This window comes from Mustela nivalis, assembly GCF_964662115.1.
Source record: "Mustela nivalis genome assembly, chromosome: 4".
In the NCBI taxonomy this organism is placed as follows: Eukaryota; Metazoa; Chordata; class Mammalia; order Carnivora; family Mustelidae; genus Mustela; species Mustela nivalis.
This window is the reverse complement of record NC_139023.1, coordinates 2,974,384-2,997,872: the sequence shown is the minus strand read 5'-3', so window position 1 is coordinate 2,997,872 and position 23,489 is coordinate 2,974,384. Positions and strand designations below refer to the sequence as shown.

The following is a 23,489-nucleotide window of genomic DNA, read 5'->3' as shown; positions in this document are numbered from 1 at the left end:
CGGAAGAGATTATGCTGAGTGAAATAAGTCAAGCAGAGAGAGTCAGTTATCATATGGTTTCACTTATTTGTGGAGCATAACAAATAGCATGGAGGACATGGGGAGATGGAGAGAAGAAGGGAATTGGGGGAAATTGGAAGGGGAGGTGAACCATGAGAGACTATGGACTCTGAAAAACAATCTGAGGGGTTTGAAGTTGCAGGGGGGTGGGAGGTTGGGGTACCAGGTGGTAGGTATTATAGAGGGCATGGATTGCATGGGGCACTGAGTGTGGTGCAAAAATAATGAATACTGTTGTGCTGAAAATAAGTTTTTAAAAAAGATAATTAGGTTGGTAATTCTAAATAAACACCAGCCATTTAAACAAAAATGATAATGATTTATGAATTTTAATATTTACTAAGAATCAAAATAGCTGGCAATAATAGCATAAAAACCATGAGGGAGTATAAATGGAGTTAAAGCATGCTTAGGCTCTTGCATCATCCAGAAAAAAAGAAAAGAGTACTATTTTAGATTACTTTGATAATTTAAGGATATATGCTTTAATCTCTAGTATGACAATTAAAAGAATGTATGACTACTAAGATAACAGAGAGAAATTAGAAAAAAGGGAAAAATATGGAATCAATCCAAAGAAGGAACAAAAAACAGATAAAAAGTAAATGAGTTGGGATGATCAAAAAGTACATAGACATTTAAATCCAGACATATCAGTAATTGCATTAAATGCAAATGGCTTAAATGTCCTCAAAGAAGACAGACTCTCAAAGTGAAATTAAAAAAAAAAAACCTCAACCATTTCCTGCCCACAGAGAAACAAATATAAGCATACAGAAAAATTAAAAGTGAAAGGATAAATGAAAAAAGATATATGCTGTAAATATTAACCAAAAGAAAGCACGTATAGCCCTATTAATACCAAATCAAAAAGACTTTATGGCAAAAAGCATTACTGGGGCTCAAGAGAGCACTTCACAAAAGGCTCAATTCACCAGGATGATATAATAATTCTAAACATGAAAAAAAAATAGAGAGAAATGAGAAAAATAAATAGATCTATAACCGTCATGGGATATTACAACATCCTTCTCTCAGAAACTAATAGAATAAGCAGATAAAAGATTTGGAAAGATGTAGAAGATTTCATCAACATGATTAGCAAACATAAACTACCATCATGTGACAACAGACACTGCACTCAACAATTGTTGAACACACATTCCTTTTGGATGTCCCCAGAACACTGACAAAATGTGACCATATACTGGGCCATAAACTGAAATTAGGTACAAAGTATATACAAAGTATGGCCACAAAGGAAAAAAACTAAAACAAATCATAAAAAAAATTACAAGTATTTGAAAAATAATAAATACATTTCTAAATAATCAAAGGCCAAAAGAGAAATCAAGTCTTGAAGTCCAGAAAATATTTTAAATGAGTAATGGTAAAAATACTACTTATCAAAATTCATCGAAAGCAGCTAAGTGTGAGATTATGACCTTAAATGAACATGCAAAACAAAGCAAGACTGAAATTCAATGATCTAAGCATCCTTTTTCCATTTCCATAGGGGAAAAGAACAGCTTAAGGAAAACAGTGGGGAGGAAAAAAAAGAAGAAAACACATAAGAGAAAAATTAATACAATAAAGACAACTACCCAATAAAGAGGACCAATCAAGTCTAAAGTTGATTCCTTAAAAATAAGGCACATATTGGTCAAACAACAGAAGTCAGAAAACTGGGGATAAATGCTTTATCTTTAAAAGACCGATAATGAAGACGAAAGCAAAGGTCTCTATCGTCCCGTGTTTAACCTGCCATTTGGTCCTCTGATGTCTGGTCTCACCTCTCTCAGCCTATCTCTCCATCTCACTCTTGCCAATAGGATCATGCGAATATGTGTTGAGTGAACAGGGGAGTGTTGGCGACCCCGGGAAGCACTTTTCCTGAGAGTATTCCCCATTGGGATCCTGAGTCGTCAACCAGTCCACAAGCAAACCACTCCACAGGACTCAAGTTCCTTCAAGGACTCCGAGAATTCTGCAATTTCCACCAGGGGGTATTGCTCTTTCAACAAACTGGCCTTAGACTAAACCATGAAGTGTGAACTCAGACTCTGTTCCAGCCCATTTTGTATAGTACAGATCCTTTCATCTTTCTCTCTAAAATCAGGGAGAGATGACTTGAGTAGAGGCTACAGTGGTCCCATAACCACCTCCAGTGCAAACTGCTGTTTCCTGCCTGCTAAATCCAGCCTTTTTCTCTCTCCAGGCTTTGAAACTCTTGTGTTTACATAATCTCTTCCTCCAGAAAGTACTTCTATTATGTTATAATGGGTCTCTCCGGCTGAGCCCGCCTCTTGACCAGCATCACAGTTCCCATTCGCTCATTTATAACTACATATTCTCGCAGAAGGGGGAAGGGAGAATGGTTATTAATACTTCCAAAATATTACAAATTTAGGCCCCACTATTAAAATTTTAACATGGCACGGATTGCAAGGAGCACTGGGTGTGGTGAAAAAATAATGAATACTGTTTTTCTGAAAATAAATTGAAAAAAAAAAAGACCTAAAAAAAGAAAATTTTTAACATAGCTATCCCCATATGAATCTCCTATTCTCTGCTCGACCTTATAATGCTCTATAACAACTCTTGGGAGGAGTACAGATTATTTAGACTATAATGATTAAACTGTAAGTAAAATGTCAGAGATCCCAGAAGATGACCAATTTGGTGCCTTTACATAGGGATAGACTTACCCCCAAATTATTATGAGGTCTTTTCCATTCTGCTTAGTAAAGTGGTTGAGAAAAAAGTACATCTGGGCTTGGGTTCAAATCCTCATTCTGCCAGGTATTAACTGAGCAATGTTGCAAGTTGCTTATCTCCTCCGTGCCTGTCTCGTCATATATAAATAAGTGAAATAAAAGCATTTATCTATAATGTATTTTTTGAGGATTTAACAAAGAAATATATATAAATTACCTCACAGAGTTCCCAGAAGAGAACACTAGAAATGTTATTATTAATTATCGGTTTTATTGCAGATATAATTAACAAAGTGTTGTATCAGTTTCAGACGTGCAGTATAATAAGCCAGCAGTTCCGTACATCTCTCCGTGCTTGTCAAGGTAAATGCCCTCTTAATCTGCTTTCTCAATTTCACGCCCACCCCCACCCCACCTCCCACCCCACCCGGTTTCTTCTCTGTGTTTAAGTCCAGTTTTATCTTTGTTCATCTCTTTTTATTTTATTTGTTCATTTGTTTTGTTCTCTTTTATTTTCAAGATTTTATTTAAATTCCAGTTAGTTCACGTATAATGTAATGTCAGTTTCAGGGGTAGAATGCGTGATTCATCAGTTGCCTACAACACCCAACTGCTCCTTACATCAAGTGCCCTCCTGAAAGCCCACCACCCAAGTGCTCCGTCCCCGACCCATCCCCCTCCAGCAACCCTCAGTTTGTTCCCTATATTTAAGTCTCTCGTGGTTTGTCTCCCTCCCTGTCTTTATCTCATTTTATTTTTCCCTCCCTTCCCTTATGTTTTGTTTCTTAAATTTCACACCTGAGTGAGATCTTAAGGTATTCGTCTTTCTGGTTTATTTCACTTAGCATTATACTCTCTTAGTCCATCCATGTTGTTAAGTGTGTGTGTGTGTGTACGTGCACTCATGCACACACACACACATAAGACCTCTTTTTATCCATTCATCTTTGATGGACACTTGGGTTGCTTCTGTATCTTAGCTATTGCAGATAATATGGCAAAAAACATAGGGGTGCATATATCTTTTCAAGTTAGGATTTTCATTTTCTTTGAATAAAAACCCAGTTGTAGAATCACTGAATCATATAGTAATTTTATTTTTAAATTTTTGAGGAATCTCCATACTTTTTCCAATTGATGAGACTGCAACAATTTGCGATCTCACCAATAGTGCATGAGGATTCTTTTCTCCACATCCTCACCAACACTTACTATTTCTTGTGTCCTTTTATTTTAGCCATTCTGACAAGTGTAAAATGATATCTCATTGTAGTTTCAATCTTCATTTCCCTGATGATTAGTGATGTTGAGCATTTTTTCATGTGTCCGTTGGCCATCTCTAGATCTTCTTTGGAAAAATGTCTATTAGGTCCTCTACCCATTTTAATCAGATTATATGTCTTCTTGGCATCAAGTTGTATTATTATTATTTTTTTTTTAGGTTAGAGTGTTTATTTTTTTTTAATTTTTTATTTTTTATAAACATATATTTTTATCCCCAGGGGTACAGGTCTGTGAATTACCAGGTTTACACACTTCACAGCACTCACCAAAGCACATACCCTCCCCAATGTCCATAATCTCACCCCCTTCTCCCAAACCCCCTCCCCCCAGCAACCCTCAGTTTGTTTTGTGAGATTAAGAGTCACTTATGGTTTGTCTCCCTCCCAATCCCATCTTGTTTCATTGATTCTTCTCCTACCCACTTAAGCCCCCATGTTCCATCACCACTTCCTCATATCAGGGAGATCATATGATAGTTGTCTTTCTCTGCTTGACTTATTTCGCTAAGCATGATACGCTCTAGTTCCATCCATGTTGTCGCAAATGGCAAGATTTCATTTCTTTTGATGGCTGCATAGTATTCCATTGTGTATATATACCACATCTTCTTGATCCATTCATCTGTTGATGGACATCTAGGTTCTTTCCATAGTTTGGCTATTGTGGACATTGCTGCTATAAACATTCGGGTGCACGTGCCCCTTTAGATCACTACATTTGTATCTTTAGGGTAAATACCCAATAGTGCAATTGCTGGGTCATAGGGCAGTTCTATTTTCAACATTTTGAGGAACCTCCATGCTGTTTTCCAGAGTGGCTGCACCAGCTTGCATTCCCACCAACAGTGTAGGAGGGTTCCCCTTTCTCTGCTTCCTTGCCAGCATCTGTCATTTCCTGACTTGTTGATTTTAGCCATTCTGACTGGTGTGAGGTGATATCTCATTGTGATTTTGATTTGTATTTCCCTGATGCCAAGTGATATGGAGCACTTTTTCATGTGTCTGTTGGCCATCTGGATGTCTTCTTTGCAGAAATGTCTGTTCATGTCCTCTGCCCATTTCTTGATTGGATTATTTGTTCTTTGGGTGTTGAGTTTGCTAAGTTCTTTATAGATTCTGAACACTAGTCCTTTATCTGATATGTCATTTGCAAATATCTTCTCCCATTCTGTCAGTTGTCTTTTGATTTTGTTAACTGTTTCCTTTGCTGTGCAAAAGCTTTTGATCTTGATGAAATCCCAATAGTTCATTTTTTCCTTTGCTTCCCTTGTCTTTTGCGTTGTTCCTAGGAAGATGTTGCTGCGGCAGAGGTCGAAGAGGTTGCTGCCCGTGTTCTCCTCAAGGATTTTGATGGATTCCTTTCTCACATTGAGGTCTTTCATCCATTTTGAGTCCATTTTTGTGTGTGGTGTAAGGAAATGGTCCAATTTCATTTTTCTGCATGTGGCTGTCCAATTTTCCCAGCACCATTTATTGAAGAGGCTGTCTTTTTTCCATTGGACATTCTTTCCTGCTTTGTTGAAGATTAGTTGACCATAGATTTGAGGGTCTATTTCTGGGCTCTCTATTCTGTTCCATTGATCTATGTGTCTGTTTTTGTGCCAGTACCATGCTGTCTTGATGATGACAGCTTTGTAATAGAGCTTGAAGTCCGGAATTGTGATGCCACCAACGTTGGCTTTCTTTTTCAATATCCCTTTGGCTATTCGAGGTCTTTTCTGGTTCCATATAAATTTTAGCATTATTTGTTCCATTTCTTTGAAAAAGATGGATGGTACTTTGATAGGAATTGCATTAAATGTGTAGATTGCTTTAGGTAGCATAGACATTTTCACAATATTTATTCTTCCAATCCAGGAAGCATGGAACATTTTTCCATTTCTTTGTGTCTTCCTCAATTTCTTTCATGAGTACTTTATAGTTTTTTGAGTATAGATTCTGTGTCTCTTGGTTAGGTTTATTCCTAGGAATCTTATGGATTTGGGTGCACTTGTAAATGGGATTGACTCCTTAATATCTCTTTCTTCTGTCTTGCTGTTGGTGTGGAGAAATGCAACTGATTTCTGTGCATTGATTTTATATCCTGACACTTTACTGAATTCCTGTATAAGTTCTAGCAGTTTTGGAGTGGAGTCTTTGGGGTTTTCCACATATAGTATCATATCATCTGTGAAGAGTGATAATTTGACTTCTTCTTTGCTGATTTGGATGCCTTTAATTTCCTTTTGTTGTCTGATTGCTGAGGCTAGGACCTCTAGTACTATGTTGAATAGCAGTGGTGATAATGGACATCCCTGCCGTGTTCCTGACCTTAGCGGAAAAGCTTTCAGTTTTTCTCCATTGAGAATGATATTTGCGGTGGGTTTTTCATAGATGGCTTTGATGATATTGAGGTATGTGCCCTCTATCCCTACACTTTGAAGAGTTTTGATCAGGAAGGGATGCTGTACTTTGTCAAATGCTTTTTCAGCATCTATTGAGAGTATCATATGGTTCTTGTTCTTTCTTTTATTGATGTGTTGTATCACATTGACGGATTTGCGGATGTTGAACCAACCTTGCAGCCCTGGAATAAATCTCACTTGGTCGTGGTGAATAATCTTTTTAATGTACTGTTGAATCCTATTGGCTAGTATTTTGTTGAGTATTTTCGCATCTGTGTTCATCAAGGATATCGGTCTATAGCTCTCTTTTTTGGTGGGATCCTTGTCTGGTTTTGGGATCAAGGTGATGCTGGCCTCATAAAATGAGTTTGGAAGTTTTCCTTCCATTAATATTTTTTTGGAACAGTTTCAGGAGAATAGGAATTAGTTCTTCTTTAAATGTTTGGTAGAATTCCCCCGGGAAACCGTCTGGCCCTGGGCTTTTGTTTGTTTGGAGATTTTTAATGACTGTTTCAATCTCCTTACTGGTTATGGGTCTGTTCAGGCTTTCTATTTCTTCCTGGTTCAGTTGTGGTAGTTTATATGTTTCTAGGAATGCATCCATTTCTTCCAGATTGTCAAATTTATTGGCGTAGAGTTGCTCATAGTATGTTCTTATAATAGTTTGTATTTCTTTGGTGTTAGTTGTGATCTCTCCTCTTTCATTCATGATTTTATTTATTTGGGTCCTTTCTTTTTTCTTTTTGATAAGTCGGGCCAGGGGTTTATCAATTTTATTAATTCTTTCAAAGAACCAGCTCCTAGTTTCGTTGATTTGTTCTATTGTTTTTTTGGTTTCTATTTCATTGATTTCTGCTCTGATCTTTATGATTTCTCTTCTCCTGCTGAGCTTAGGGTTTCTTTCTTGTTCTTTCTCCAGCTCCTTTAGGTGTAGAGTTAGGTTGTGTACCTGAGACCTTTCTTGTTTCTTGAGAAAGGCTTGTACCGCTATATATTTTCCTCTCAGGACTGCCTTTGTTGTGTCCCACAGATTTTGAACCATTGTATTTTCATTATCATTTGTTTCCATGATTTTTTTCAATTCTTCTTTAATTTCCCGGTTGACCCATTCATTCTTTAGAAGGATACTGTTTAGTCTCCATGTGTTTGGGTTCTTTCCAAACTTCCTTTTGTGGTTGAGTTCTAGCTTTAGAGCATTGTGGTCTGAAAATATGCAGGGAATGATCCCAATCTTTTGATACCGGTTGAGTCCTGATTTAGGACCGAGGATGTGATCTATTCTGGAGAATGTTCCATGTGCACTAGAGAAGAATGTGTATTCTGTTGCTTTGGGATGAAATATTCTGAATATATCTGTGATGTCCATCTGGTCCAGTATATCGTTTAAGGCCTTTATTTCCTTGCTGATCTTTTGCTTGGATGACCTGTCCATTTCAGTGAGGGGAGTGTTAAAGTCCCCTACTATTATTGTATTATTGTTGATGTGTTTCTTTGATTTTGTTATTAATTGGTTTATATAGTTGGCTGCTCCCACGTTGGGGGCATAGATATTTAAAATTGTTAAATCTTCTTGTTGGACAGACCCTTTCAGTATGATATAGTGTCCTTCCTCATCTCTTATTATAGTCTTGGCTTAAAATCTAATTGATTTGATATAAGGATTGCCACTCCTGCTTTCTTCTGCTGTCCATTAGCATGGGAAATTCTTTTCCACCCCCTCACTTTAAATCTGGAGGTGTCTTCGGACTTAAAATGAGTTTCTTGGAGGCAACATATAAATGGGTTTTGTTTTTTTATCCATTCTGATACCCTGTGTCTTTTGACAGGGGCATTTAGCCCATTCACATTCAGGGTAACTATTGAGAGATATGAATTTAGTGCCATTGTATTGCCTATAAGGTGACTGTTATTGTATATGGTCTCTGTTCCTTTCTGATCTACCACTTGTAGGCTCTCTCTTTGCTTAGAGGACCCCTTTCAATATTTCCTGTAGAGCTGGTTTGGTATTTGCAAATTCTTTCAGTTTTTGTTTGTCCTTGAAGCTTTTAATCTCTCCTTCCATTTTCAATGATAGCCTAGCTGGATATAGTATTCTTGGCTGCATGTTTTTCTCGTTTAGTGCTCTGAAAATATCATGCCAGCTCTTTCTGGCCTGCCAGCTCTCTGTGGATAAGTCAGCTGCCAATCTAATATTTTTACCATTGTATGTTACAGACTTCTTTTCCCGGGCTGCTTTCAGGATTTTCTTTGTCACTGAGACTTGTAACTTTTACTATTAGGTGACGGGGTGTGGGCCTATTCTTAATGATTTTGAGGGGCGTTCTCTGAACCTCCTGAATTTTGATGCTCGTTCCCTTTGCCATATTGGGGAAATTCTCCCCAATAATTCTCTCCAGTATACCTTCTGCTCCCCTCTCTCTTTCTTCTTCTTCTGGAATCCCAATTATTCTAATGTTGTTTCGTCTTATGGTGGTCACTTATCTCTCGAATTCTCCCCTCGTGTCCAGTAGCTGTTTGTCCCTCTTTTGCTCAGCTTCTTTATTCTCTGTCATTTGGTCTTCTATATCACTAATTCTTTCTTCTGCCTCATTTATCCTAGCAGTGAGAGCCTCCATTTTTTATTGCACCTCATTAATAGCTTTTTTGATTTCAACTTGGTTAGATTTTAGTTCTTTTATTTCTCCAGAAAGGGCTTTTATATCTCTCGAGAGGGTTTCTCTAATATCTTCCATGCCTTTTTCGAGCCCGGCTAGAACCTTGAGAATGGTCATTCTGAACTATAGATCTGACATATTACCGATGTCTGTATTGATTAGGTCCCTAGCCTTCGGTACTGCCTCTTGTTCTTTTTTTTGTGTTGAATTTTTATGTCTTGTCATTTTGTCCAGATAAAAGTAAATGAAGGGGCAAGTAAAATACTAAAAGGGTGGCAACAACCCCAGGAAAATATGCTTTAACCAAATTAAAAGAGATCCAAAATCATGAGTGGGGAGAAAAGGGATAAAAAGAGGTTCAAAAAGGAAGAAAGAAAAAAAAAAGAAAAAAGAAAAGAAAAGAATTTTTAAAAAAAGAAAACACCTAAGAAAAATGTAAAAAAGAAAATATATATATTTTAGATAAACTAGTAAAAAATCGTTAAAAAAGAAAAAGGTAACAGTTAAAAAAAAAATTTACCTGAAGGCGAGAAGAAAAAAAAAAAAAATGAAAAAGAAAAAATTAAATTAACTGCAAGACTAAAAAAAATCACAGGAAGAAAGCCATGAGTTCCGTGCTTGGCTTTCTCCTCCTCTGGAATTCTGCTGCTCTCCTTGGTATTGAAACCGCACTCCTTGGTAGGTGAACTTGGTCTCGGCTGGATTTCTTGTTGATCTTCTGGGGGAGGGGCCTGGTGTAGTGATTCTCAAGTGTCTTTGCCCCAGGCGGAATTACGCCACCCTTACCCGGGGCCGGGGTGAGTCATCCGCTCGGGTTTGCTTTCAGGAGCTTTTGTTCCCTGAGCGCTTTCCGTAGAGTTCCGGAGGACGGGAATACAAATGGCGGCCTCCTGGTCTCCGGCCCGGAGGAGCCGAGAGCCCGGGGCCCCACTCCTCAGTGCGCCCTCAGAGAACAGCGCCCAGTCACTCCCGTCTGCCTGACCTCCGGCCGCGCTCCGAGCTCACCGACCTGCGACCGGTTCAAGGTCACCCCGAGCTGTGAGCTTACTGTCGGCTCTGTTTCTGTAGCCGGCTTTCCCGTTCCAATACCCGCAAGCTCTGCGACACTCAGACACCCCTGATCCTTCTGTGACCCTGCGGGACCTGAGGCCATGCTGACCCCGCGTGGGCTTCGCCCCGGTTTAGCCTCTGGAGCGATGTCCCTCAGCGGAACAGACTTTTAAAAATCCTGATTTTGTGCGCGGTTGCTCTGCCGCTTGCCGGGAGCCGGCCCCTCCCCCCGGAGTCTATCTTCCCGTCGCTTTGGATTCACTTCTCCGCTGGTCCTACCTTTCAGAAAGTGGTTGTTTTTCTGTTTCCAGAATTGCTGTTCTTCTTCTCTTCAATCTGCCGATGGATTTTCAGGTGTTTGCAATCTTTAGATAAGCTATCTAGCTGATCTCCGGCTGGCTGAAGCAGTCTCGGCCTGCTACTTCTCTGCCATCTTGACTCTATTATTTTTATTTTTAATATTACCACCCTTTGCTTCTGTTCAGTAGTTGCTACATCTCATCTTCCTGTCTCTTCCCTTCTAGTCACTCAAACTCTCTTATCCTTTCTCAGAACTTTCCTATCAGAGAAAAAAGAGATTATTATCTTCCCACGTCTTTACTAAAGAATTAATCATTTATTGATAACAGGAAGCAATATTAAAAAGTGTTCATGCTGATGAGTTGTTACAGACTCAATGTTTGTGTCCCGCCACCAAATTCATGCTGGAACCTAATCTCCAAAGTGATGGTATTTAGAGGTGGAATCTTTGGGAAATAATTAGGTCCTGAGGCTAGAGCCCTTGTCAATGGGATCAGTGCCCTTGTAAAAGAGACGCACTCCAGACAGCTCCCTTGCTCCTCTACTGTGCCCTCACACAGAGAACAGGCTGTCTCTGAACAAGGAAGTAGGCTCCCCTCAAACACGGAATCTGCTGGTCCCCTAACTTTGAACTTCACAGCCCTAGAACTGTGAGAACTAAATATTTGTTGTTTCAGCCACCAAATTATGGTATTCTGTTACAGCAGCCCAGCGGAGTAAGACTTGGGCTCTGGAGCCAGGTGGTCTCAGTTTAGTGCTGGCTCTGTCACATCCTTACCATCTATTCTTCAAGAAGATACTTAACTTCCCAGATTTCTTATCTTAAAAATGCAAAGTCTCTCTGCCTGCCTCTTGGGGTTGCTGTGAAGATAATTCATAGAAATTACCTGGTTTGTAAGATGCTCTGTATGAATATTGCCTGTTTATAGTTTATTTTGGTCCTTTAAAGATTTTAATTGTTTACTTGTTCATTCATTCATTCATTCATGTATGTATTTGAGAGAGAGAGTACGCATGCGGTGGGGGGAGGGGAGGGGCACAGTGGGAAGGAGAGAGACTCTCTATGCTGAGCAAGGAGCCTGTCATGGGGCTCAGTCTCACAATCCTGAGATTATGACCTGAGGTGAAAACGAGAGTCAGACATTGACCCAACCGAGCCATCTGGGTGCCCCTATTCTTGTATTTTAAAATAAGGAAGAGAATTACTATAAACTTTAGGCATGAACAAACCTCCCAGGTACTCTACCTGTTAAAGACCTATAACAACTTTCCCAAAAGTCACCTATCTTTCAGCTAATAGTCTTCTTTCTCTTACAGAAGATTTTCCATGAATTGCTTCTCAGTGAGTCATTGTCCACTCCCAGTTTTGTCACATTTTAAACTGCTCCATGGTTAATGAATCACTTCTACTTATGGCTTTATCATTTGTCTTTTAGTCCCTCCTAATTCCCCTGGAGAAACAGAAAAGAAAGAAAGATATCTGGGACCAGAACATTGAATACCAATGGAAATTCAATGCCTTAAATACCTTTGGATGAAGGCTCAACCCAAAGGGTAAAATAAGCTCCCCCCACCTTACTTCTCTCATGCTAGAACTCATGATCCTAAGCTGTTCTCTTCTCTAAAAGTCTCCAATTAAAACCTTGGATACCAGCATTTGTTGGTTTAGTGATATATTTTCTACAATTTGAATACTTCAGAAAACATAACCTTAGAAGAAGAGAGGTAAAGAGGGAAAAGAGAGAAAGAGAAGAGGAGTCTGAGAAGAAAGGGAGGCCAGTAAAAACGAGGAGAAGAGGTGGTGAATATATAGGGAAAGAGAAAGGGAGAAAAAGAAACAGAATCGGGGGAAATTAGTAAAAAATTCAAAAGTGGGGGACAAAAAAATAGAGATTAGACTTACAACTTTTGGTTCCAGCCATAAGAAGTCAGTTCATTCTGGTAAGTACATAGTTGAAGAGACTGAAAAATCAACAACTCTTCTTGGATTCGTAAGAAGGGAGGACAAAGGGAAAACCACTGCCCTCAGGATTGGAAAGATAGGTAGATGAACACAAGAGTCATGGCTAACCAGATGATAGACTCATAAGAAGAAACCAGCAAGGGAGAAAGTGCTGGTGTAGGAAACCAGAATTGTAATTGAAAAATTACCAGAGGCTCAGTTAGGACAAATCTGAGAGTTAAAACTCCAGGGGTACTCAGTGATAAGGGATTCTCCAAAATATTGTGAGATTTACCTACAGGAACTTGGCCAGGTTCCCACAGTAAATATCAGAGAAAAATCCTCCTGTGCTTCTAACAAGGGGAGGAGAAAAGAAATCATTTGGAAATATGTCAAAGCACTCTTCTTTTGGGAGAAACTAATTAACCAGAGCCTAACCTGCTGGGTATTATCAGAGCCTAGCTGGCTCTGGGAAAAGGGAAATACTCAACTCCAGCTGGCTCCAGCCTTCCATATACAAAGGGAGTACATGGAAGTATATACCCCAACACACTCTAGACAAACCTAACCCAACGAAGGGGAAAGAAAAGACTGAGAAACACTTATGGGGTTCATAGTCCAGAGATATAGTAAAAGATTGAGACCTAATCACAGACTATAAAACGATTTCCCTCCCAGGGCACCTGGGTGGCTCAGTCCATTAAGAGTCTGATCCTTAGTTTTGGCTCCGGTCATGATCTCAGGGTCATGAGATCCTGTCCTACCTTGGGCTTCAACTCAGCAGGGAGTCTGCTTAAGATTCTCTCTCTCCCTCTCCTTCTCCTTCTGCCCACTGCTTCCACATTTGCTCTCTCTAAAACAAATATCTTTTAAAAAAATAAAATTTCTAAAAAAAAATTTCCCCTCCCTGACACCTCACCACCATATTACTCAAAGCTTATTTATAGCAGTAATACAACATGTCTGGTTATAAATAAATTTGGAAAAAAAAATACAAGGCATATGAAAAGGCAAAAAAAAAGTTTTTTAATTTTTTAAATTTAAATTCAATTAATTAACATATAATCTGTTATTGGTTTTAGAAGTAGCGGTCAATGATTCATTATTCTCATATAATATGCGGTGCTCATTCTATCATGTGCCCTCCTTAATGTCTAGCACCCAGTTATCCCATCCCCTGCCCTCTCCCCTCCAGCAACATTCAGTTTGCTTCCTATGATTAAGAGTCTCTTTTGGGGGGCACCTGGGTGGCTCAGTGGGTTGAGCCTCTGCCTTCGGCTCAGGTCATGATCCCAGGGTCCTGGGATCGAGCCCACATTGGGCTCTCTGCTCTGCAGGGAGCCTGCTTCCTCCTCTCTCTCTGCCTGCCTCTCTGCCTACTTGTGATCTGTCAGATAAATAAAGAAAAAATCTTTAAAAAAAAAAAAAAGAGTCTCTTTTGGAAAAAAAAAAAAAAAAAGACGGCTTGAAGGGACAGAGCAACCATCAGAACTAACATGGCAGCAACATTGGAATTGTCAGAAGAATAATATAAAACAACTATGATTAATATGCCAAAGCCTGTAATGGATAAAGTAGGCAGCATGTAAGAACCGGTAAGCAATGTAAGCAGAGAGATGAAACCCAATGAAAGAACCAGAAAGAAATGCTAGAGATAAAAGACACTGTAACAGAAATAAAGATAAACTTTGATAAGCTTGTTGGTAGACTGGACAGAGCTAAGGAAAGAATATCTGATTTAGAAGATATCAGTAGAATCCTTGAAAATAAAAAAAGCAAATAAAGATGGAAAAACATAGAACAGACTATCCAAGACTATGGGATAATCACAAAAGGTGTAACTTACGTACAACAGGAATCCCAGGAGAGACAGAGAAAGAAATGGAAGAAATATTGAAACAGTAATGACTAAGTATTTTCCAAATTAATATCAGACACAAAACCAGAGGACCAAGAAGCTCAGAGAACATCAAGCAGGATAAATACCATAAACTGTACCTAGGCATATCATTCTTATACTACATAAAATCAAAGATAAAGGAAACAAAGGTAAAAATACCAAAAAATCCAGAGAAGAAAAAATACAGAGGAACAAAGGCAGGAATTACATCTGACTTCCCTTCAGAAACCATGCAAGCAAGAAGAGAGTGGAGTGAAATATTTAAAGTATTAGTAAAGGGGGAAAAAAACAGACCTAGAATACTGTTCCCTGTGAAGTTATTCTTCAAAACTGAAGGAGAAATTTTCTCAGACAAATAAAAATTGAGGGACTTTTTTGCCAGTATCTCTGCCTTGCAAGAAATATTAGAGTTTTTAATATAGGTCAGAAACTCAGATCTACATGAAAGAAAGAACATCACAGAAGGAATAAATGAAAGTAAAATAGAAACTTTTATTTTTCTTATTCTTAATTGATCTAACAGATAATAGTTTGCTCAAAATGATAGTATCAACAAAGTATTTGATTATATATGTTTGTATGTATATCTTATGTATATACCTTATGCTGATATATGCTTTTATACAAGTGAAATGAATGACAAGAATGATACAAGGGAGGAATTAGGATTATTTTTTTTAATTTAATTTTTTATTTTTTATAAACATATATTTTTATCCCCAGGGGTACAGGTCTGTGAATCACCAGGTTTACACACTTCACAGGAATTAGGATTATTTTGATATTATAAGGTACTCACACTACCTGTGAAGTGGTATAGTATTATTTGAAAGTGGACTTCAATTAGCTATAAATGTGGGCAATGACTAAAAAAGTTTAAAAAGTATAACTGATATTCTAAGAGAGGAGACAAACATAATTATATAAAATGCTCAGTTAAAAACAGAAAAGGAAAAAAATAATGTAAGACAAAAATAGGAATACAGAACAAGGGTATCAAAAAGAAAATAGTAACAAATAATGTAAATACTAACCCAACTATATCCATCATCACTTTGAACATCAGTGGTCTAAATGCCCTAATTATAAGACAGAGATTGTTAGAATCAATCAAAAAACACAACACAACCATATACTGTTGACAAGAAAGCCACTTTAAAAATAAAGGCACATATAGAAGAAAGCAAAAGAATGGAGAAAAATATGCCATAGTAATACTAATCAAAAGAAAGCAGGAGTGGCTTTCTTCAGACAGAACAGACTTCAAAGCAAGGAAAATTGCCAGGCATAAAGAATACTACATAATGATAAAGGGATCGATTCTCCAAGAGGACACAATAATACTTAACATGTATGCAATGAACAATAGAGCATCAAACTAAGGGAGGCAAAAGTTAATAAAATTGCAAAGAGAAATAGATGAACCCACTATCATAGCTGGAAAACTTGAACACCTCTCTATCAGAAATAGACAGATCCAGCTGGCAGAAAATCGGTAAGGATAGAGCTGAGCTCAACACCATTAATCAATAGACATCTATAGACAACTTCATCAGGCAACAGCAGAATACATATTCTTCTCAAGGTCACATGGAACATTCACCAAGATAAAGCACAATCTGTGTGACAAAACCAAATTTAACAAATTTTAAAGAACAGAAATCATACATCTCTTCTCAGGTTACAGTGAATTAAACTAGAAATCAGTAACAGAAAGATAACTGGATAATCCAAAACACATGGAGATTAAGCAGCACGCTTCAATGTAACACAAGGATCAAAAAAGAAATCTCAAGAGATATTTTAAGATTTTGAACTAAAGGAATATGAACTAGAACTTATTAAAATTTGTGGAATGCAACAAAAAAATGTGCTTAAATGGGGATGTATGGTATTCAATTAATCTACTATAGAAGAAGAAAAATATAAAATTAATAATCTAAGTTTTCACCTATGAAACCAGAAAAAGAAGAGCAAATTAAATCCAAAGTAAGCAGAAGAAAAGAAATAATAAGAACTAGAATGGAAACCAATGAAATTAATAATAAGAAATTAATATAGAAAATCAACAAACCCAAAAGCTGATTCTGTGAAAAGATCAACAAAATTGATAACCATGTTAAGTTAGATAGCCATTCTAAGAAAAAAAAAAAAAAAGAATAGACACAAATTACTAATATCAGAAATAAGAGAAGGGATATCTTTACAAATCCCATGGACATGAAAAGGATAAAAGAATACCACAAATTTGATAACCTGCATGAAAAAGACTAATTTCCTGAAAGACACATTTGCCAAAATTCACACAAGAAGAAACAGAGAGTATGAATAGCCTATACCTATTAAAGAAGTTGAACGAATAATTAACAAGTTTCTAAAACAGAAAGCACCAGAACCAGGTGGGTTCATTGGCAAATTCTACCAAATATTTAAAGAAGAAATTGTACCAATTTTATGTAATTTCTTTCAGAGGATAGAAGCATAGGAAATACTTCCTAATTCATTCTATGAGGCCAGAATTACCCTAATATCAAAACTAGACAAAGATATAACAAGAAAAGATAATTACAAACCAATATCTCTCATGAACAAAGATGCAAACATCCTCAAAAAAAATTATCCAATTGAATATAACAATGTATAAAAAGAATTATATACCATAAACAAATAGGATTTATCCCAGGTATGCAAATCTAGTTCTACATTCTAAAATTGATGTAATACATCATGTCAGCAGGTAAAAAATAAAAATCTTATGAGCATCTATCTAGATGCAGAAAAAGCATTTGACAAAATCCAGCACTGATTCATCGTTAAAACTCTCAGTAACCTAGGAATAGAGGAGAACTCCTCAACTTGATAAAGAACATCTATAAAATCTTAGAGCTAACATCCCGCTTTAATGGTGAAAAACCTCAAAACTTTCCCACTAAGATCAGGTACAAGGTAAAGATATCGACTCTCACCACTCTTTTTCAATACCATACTAGAAGTTTTACCTACCGCACTAAGACAAGAAAAAAGAAAGAAAAGGAATACAGGTTGGGAAGAAAGGCATAAAAATATCTTTTTAGACAAATGACAATTTGGACGTTCATGCAGTAAATCTGAAAAAAGCAAGTACAACAACAGCTTCTCCAGGAACTAATAAGTAATCATAACAAGGTTGCAGGATACAAGATTAAAGTCAATTACTTCCCTATATACCAGCAATAAACAAATGAAATTTGAAATTAAAAATACAATGCCATTTACACTGACACCCAAACCTGAAATATCTAGGTATAAATTTTTAAAATATGTGTAAAATCTATGTGAAGAGAACTATAGAAGTTTGATGAGTGAAATTAAAAAAAAAAAAAAAAACTAAATAGATGGAGAGATTAGTCCATGTTCATATTGAAGAAGATTCAAGATTCATTTCTTCCCATCCTAGTCTGTGGACTAGATAAAATCCCAATCAAAATCCCAGCAAGTTACTTTGTGGGCATCAACAAACAAATTCTAAAATTTATAAGGAGACACAAAAGATCCAGACTAGTCAACACAATACTGAAAGTGAAGAACAAAGTTGGATGACAGATACTACCTAACTTTTTCGTCGAATCAGGACTAAAGTTTGCATTTGCTGTACCAAGGGCCTCCATCTAAAGAAGGCCTGCCTGAGAGTGAAGCCAAACACAGCAGAGGGAGAAAAAAGGAAAAAGAAAAAGAAAAAGACAAGACAAGCTTGTTAAACATTACTTGAGCCTTGGATTTTGCAATTACTTGACCTAATATGCTGGGAGATTTTCTTCTGTTTTGTTTGCGTTTTTTGGCTTTTGGGGTTGTTGTTGTTCTTCTTTTCTTTTCTCTTTTTTTTTTTTTTTTTTTTTTTTTTTTTTTTTTTTTTTTTAGTTTTTGCTTAAACTACTTCAAGTTGGATTTTTTCTGTCATTAACAACAGAAAGAGTATTACCTGATACAGGCCTTAACACAGTCAAACAATATTACTAGGTCCTGGAGATAAAATAATAAAAAAGACACTATTTCTATCCACAAAGTTTAGAGTCTAAATGAAAAGATAAGAAAGTAAACCGTATGTTAAGTGCTGAGACAGGAAAAGTTGAAGAAACTCTTTGAGTACATAGAAGTTCTAGATACCATCAGTTCTCAGCATCAGGAGAAAACTAGATTATCACCAAGATGTCCATTTGATACGAGGTGGCAAAAACTGGACGGAGGATAACCCTGGTAAAACTTTGTGGAAAGGCTGCTTGGAAGTCTGAACATCAGTGGCCCAGCCATTCACTGGGATTCAGAACGTAACTTCCTCACTGAGGGGAAGATGATAGTTAAAAAAAATTAAAAAATAAAAAATCAAAACCACCAAAACAAACAAAAACCTAAGTTAGAAGGGCTAGGACCAGTTTGGCAAAGAAGCCTCAAAACAGTGAGTTTTAGGGGCACCTGGAAGGTACAGTCAGTCAGGTGCTGACTCGTGGTTTCACCTCAGGTCAGGATCTCCGATCTCTGGGTCGTGAGATCAAGCCCCATGTCAGGCTCTGCGCTCAGCACTGAGTCTGCACAGAGTTTCTCTCTCTTTCTGCCTCTGTCTCTCCCTAACATAGACTCTCTCTCTCTTTCCCTAAAATTAAAAAAAAAAAAAAAATTAAATTAAATTAAGTTAAATTTAAAAACAGTGAGTTTTAAGCAGGGAAACCTTAGGACAGTTTTCTCATTAGACATGCACAGTGTTCTAAAGTCCTTTCAATCAGAAGATTTAGGGGTATGACAGGAGAAAAGAGAAAAAAGAAGAAAGGAAGGAAGTCCTATCAGTTTCACATTCTAACCTTTATCAAGCTCAAATTATAAGAGAGGGGTAAACTATACTGTACTATAAAGCTACAGTAATCAAAACTGTGGTTTTAGTAAAAGAATAGACAAATAGATCAATGGAACAGAATAGAGAGTACAGAAATAGACCCTTATAAATAGAAAGAAGAGAAAAGGCAACGCATGGAGCAAAGGCACTCTCTTCAATAAATGGTATTGAGCTTTCCACCCAGAACCTGGCAGGATGCTCCCACAAAGAAGACAGGATACAATCCCAAAATACAATACAATACAACACAAAATACAAAACCCCAAAGAGGTATTGACCAGAGGATGCACAACCATCAACATTCACAAGCAGAGTCATGGAGTGAGTTTCAAGAAGCGGGTCCCTCGGGCACTCAAAGAAAGCCAGAAATTTACCAGGAAGGAGATGGGAACTCCAGATGACACCATGACATCAAGTTCACCAACACTGTCGGAGCCAAAGGAACAAGGAACGTCCTGTACCGTACCCATGTGCAGTTCTCCGGACAGCATAGTGAGGATGACAGTTCACCAAACAAGCTCTCTACACTGGCTACCCACGTACTTGCCACCACTTTCAAAATTCTACACGCTGTTAATGCGGTTGAGAACTAACCACCAATTGTCAAACAAAGGTACAAACCTATTTTAAAAATGGTGCTGAAACAGCTGGACATCCACATGAAAAAAAAAAAAAAAATCCAGGCACAGAACTTACACAATTCACAAACATTAACTCAAAACAGATCATAGACCTAACGTAACATCCAAAACTGCAAAAATCCTAGAAGACAACGTAAGAGAGAGCATACATGACCTTGGGTGTGGCAGTGACTTTTTATTTTTATTTTTTTTTGATTTTATTTTTTTATTTGACAGAGAGAGATCACAAGTAGGCAGAGAGGCAAGCAGAGAGAGAGAGGAGGAAGCAGGCTCCCTGTGGAGCAGAGAGCCTGATGTGGGACTCGATCCCAGGACCCTGAGATCATGACCTGAGCCAAAGGCAGTGGCTTAACCCACTGAGCCACCCAGGCGCCCCGGCAGTGACTTTTTAGATACAACACCAAAGCCACGATCCATGATGAGCTGGACTTTATTAAGATTAAAAGCTTGAGCTCTATAAAAGCAATGCCAAGGGAATGGGAAGGCAAGCCACAGAGTAAGAGAAATATTTTCAAAAGACATATCTGATAAAGAACTATTATCCAAATTATACAAAGAACCCTTAAAATTTAACAATTAAAAGAAAAAAAAACAATTTAAAAATGGGCTAGAGATCTTACCAGATACCTCACCAGAAAAGATATACAGATGGCAAATAAGCTTCCGAAAAGATGCTTCACATCATGTGTCATTAGGGAAATGCAAATTAAAACAACATGATACCATTACATGCCCATTAGAAAAGCCAAAATCCAGAACACTGACAACACCAGATGCTGGCAAGGATGGGGAGCAATAGGAACCCATTGCTGGGGCAAAAGCAAAGTGATATGGCCCCTCTGGAAGATAATCTGGTGATTTCTTATAAAACTAAACACACTTTTATTATGAGACTCACTAATCACTATTCATGGTTTTCTTGGTATTTACCCAAGAGGGTTGAAGATTATATCCACAAAAAAATGTATGTGAGGGGTGCCTGGGTGGCTCAGTGGGTTAAGCCTCTGCCTTCCGCTCAGGTCATGATCTCCAGGGTCCTGGGATTAAGTCCCGCATCAGGCTCTCTGCTCTGCAGGGAGCCTGCTTCCCCCTCTCTCTGCCTGCCTCTCTGCCTGATTGTGATCTTTCTCTGTCAAATTAAAAAAAAAAAAAAAAAAACTTCTAAAAAAATGCATGTGGATATTTATAGCAGCTTTATTCATAATTGCCAAAACTTGGAAGCAACAAGGCATCCTTCAGTAGATGAATGTGTGAATAAGCTGTGGTATACTCAGACAATGGAATACTTCTCGGTCATAAAAAAGAAAAGAAAAAAAAAGTGATGTCACCATGAAAAGATACAGAGGAACCTTATCTGCATATTACTAAGTGAAGAAGCCCATCTAAAAAGGCTGTATATACTGCATGATTTTAACAGGTAACACTCTGAAAAGTCAAAACTATGGGGACAATAAAAAGACCAGTGTTACCTGGGGTTGGGTGAGGGGCAGGGATGAAGAGGTGGGTACAGAGCATCTTTAGGATATCCTACTCGGTTCCATTATGATGGATACAGGTCCTAACACATTCGTCCAAAACCACTGAATGTACTGAATATTCAACACCAAAAGTGAACCTTGATTTGAACTGTGGACTTCGGGTGGTTACAATGTGTCAACGTAGGTTCAGCGGCTGAAGCAACTGTAGTGCTCGGGGGCGGGATATTGGTCAAGAGAGAGGCTGTGCCGCCGCGCAACAGTATGTGGGCAACCTCTGTACCATCTCTTCAATGTTGCTGTAAAGAAAACAGACTTAATTGAAAAATAAAATAAATAAAGACTAAAAAAAAAATGGAATATAATTAGGGTGGTGATTAAGAATTCTGGTTACAGAGCTGGTCTGACTATGTTCACTTCACAGCTTTACCGCTCACTAAATTTGTTTAAAGTCTCAGTTTCGGGGGCGCCGGGGTGGCTCTGCAGGGTAAGCCTCTGCCATCGGCGCAGAGTGCCGGGATCGAGCCCCACTTCAGGCGCTCTGCTCAGCAGACAGCAGTGGAGCAGGTGGGTGCCACTGTTACCCCCTTTTAAAGATGAGGAAACTGAGAATTTATTTTTTTTTTAAGATTTTGTTTATTTATTTGGCAGACAGATCACAAGCAGGCAGAGAGACAGGCGGAGAAAGAGCTTTTTGTTTGTTGGTTTTTGGTTTTGGGGGTTTATTTATTTATTTATTGCAAGGAGACTGTTTATTTCGAAAGGATTTTGCAGTAAACGTGGTGAGTGCGGTCCAGGCAGCTGTTCTCCCTCGTCCCCGCCCTCATAGGGGTCGATGCCCACCTCCTCGAGATCCTCCTCCAGGGCCGCCCTGTCCTCCCGGCCCCAAGAACCCCTCCTCGGTGCCCTCACCACATACCAGTGCACAGAGGCCCTCGGGGTGCACATCAGGTCGAGCCTGTGGTCCAGGCGGGCCCGGCCCTGGCGACGGCCGTCGTGTTGCTCGGCGGGTACGCGGCCAGGTCGCACCGGACAGCACATGGGGGGCCGTTGGTCCAGACCTCAGAGCCTGCTGGCCAGCAGTCCGCGCCCTGAGCGCCGCGCGTGGTCTTGACCGCAGCGACGGCGGTGACGTCCTCGGGCAGCATGTTGCGCCGGTGCCGCAGGCCGAGGGCCATGTACCTGCCGCAGCGGGGCCACACTCCACCGACCAGCTGGCAGGCTCTGGTCGGTGGTCTCTGCCGCCGACTGTGGCTCGGGTCCGGCATTCCCCGGGGAGATGACCCGCGCGTAGGTGGCCACGGGGAGGTGGAGCAGGGAGCCCCCTCTCTCTCCACTTGTCTCTCTGCCTGCTTGTGGTCTCTGTCTGCCAAATAAATACACAAAATCTTAAAAAAAAAAAAAAAAAAAGATTCAGTTTCCTCGTCTTTAAAAGGGGGTAATAGTGGCACCTACCTGAGAGGGTTTTGTGGTTAATGAGGTAACGCGCGGAAAACACAGTATAGGATGCCCCGAACACAGTAAGTGTTCCATAAGTGCAGCGGGGGTTATTACTGCTTAGAATATTAGGGCCATCACGGGAGTGGTTAGATTCCTTAAATTATTAGTATTTAGAATTTCTGCCAACTCCTGAATAACTAAAAATCCAACAATTAGAAAAACTCTAACTAGAGATGCCCAATATATTTGTCAGTGATATTGAATGTTACTATCTCACTAAGAATGTGCTAATGAAAATTCAGCAAAACAAGTCTTTTAACAACTTTTACAAATGTGCTGCAAACACCCAGAAAAAAAAAAATCTAACCACATTTTGCACTTGATTTAATGTATCTATTTTAGAATATCTAGGCACCAACTTAGAGGCAGGACCATCCATTTAAAATAGGAGGAGAGGTGCGGGGTTTGGCGGGCTGGAACTCAAAAGCCCATGTGTGAAGTGTGTTTCCATATATTTCACAGAGAGCTGACCCCAGGCCCCAGCATGTGCGTCCGACTGTCTCAGATACCTGAAAGTAAGCAAAGTGGAAAACTAGTCCTGCCTATTGGCCCAACAGAAAAGTTCCAATCAGAAAGAGCTCCTCATCAGATGTTCGTATATTCCAAAGTTTACCGCGTCCCATAACGTGTTGACATGTTTACCGTGATTTGCTAAGAGGCAGGGGAGACTTTTCTCCACCTCACAGGAGGCTTCGACAATCGGGCTCCTAAAGGGTGTT

The 23,489-nt window shown here is 38.8% G+C and overlaps 1 protein-coding gene across 1 annotated transcript in view; it reads right to left on the bottom strand.

Annotated features, from left to right (window-relative positions):
• The window catches only part of LOC309862907 (uncharacterized protein), a 28,936-nt gene extending 5,916 nt beyond the window's left edge, over window positions 1-23,020 (bottom strand). Inside the window, exons 1-2 of the mRNA XM_082727330.1 lie at window positions 22,726-23,020; window positions 22,190-22,636 (exon numbers count right to left, since the gene is read on the bottom strand). Coding sequence (XP_082583456.1) covers window positions 22,190-22,311 — 122 coding nt within the window. The 5' untranslated portion in view covers window positions 22,312-22,636; window positions 22,726-23,020. The remainder of the gene's footprint in view (window positions 1-22,189; window positions 22,637-22,725) is intronic.
• Window positions 23,021-23,489: the final 469 nt, after the last annotated feature.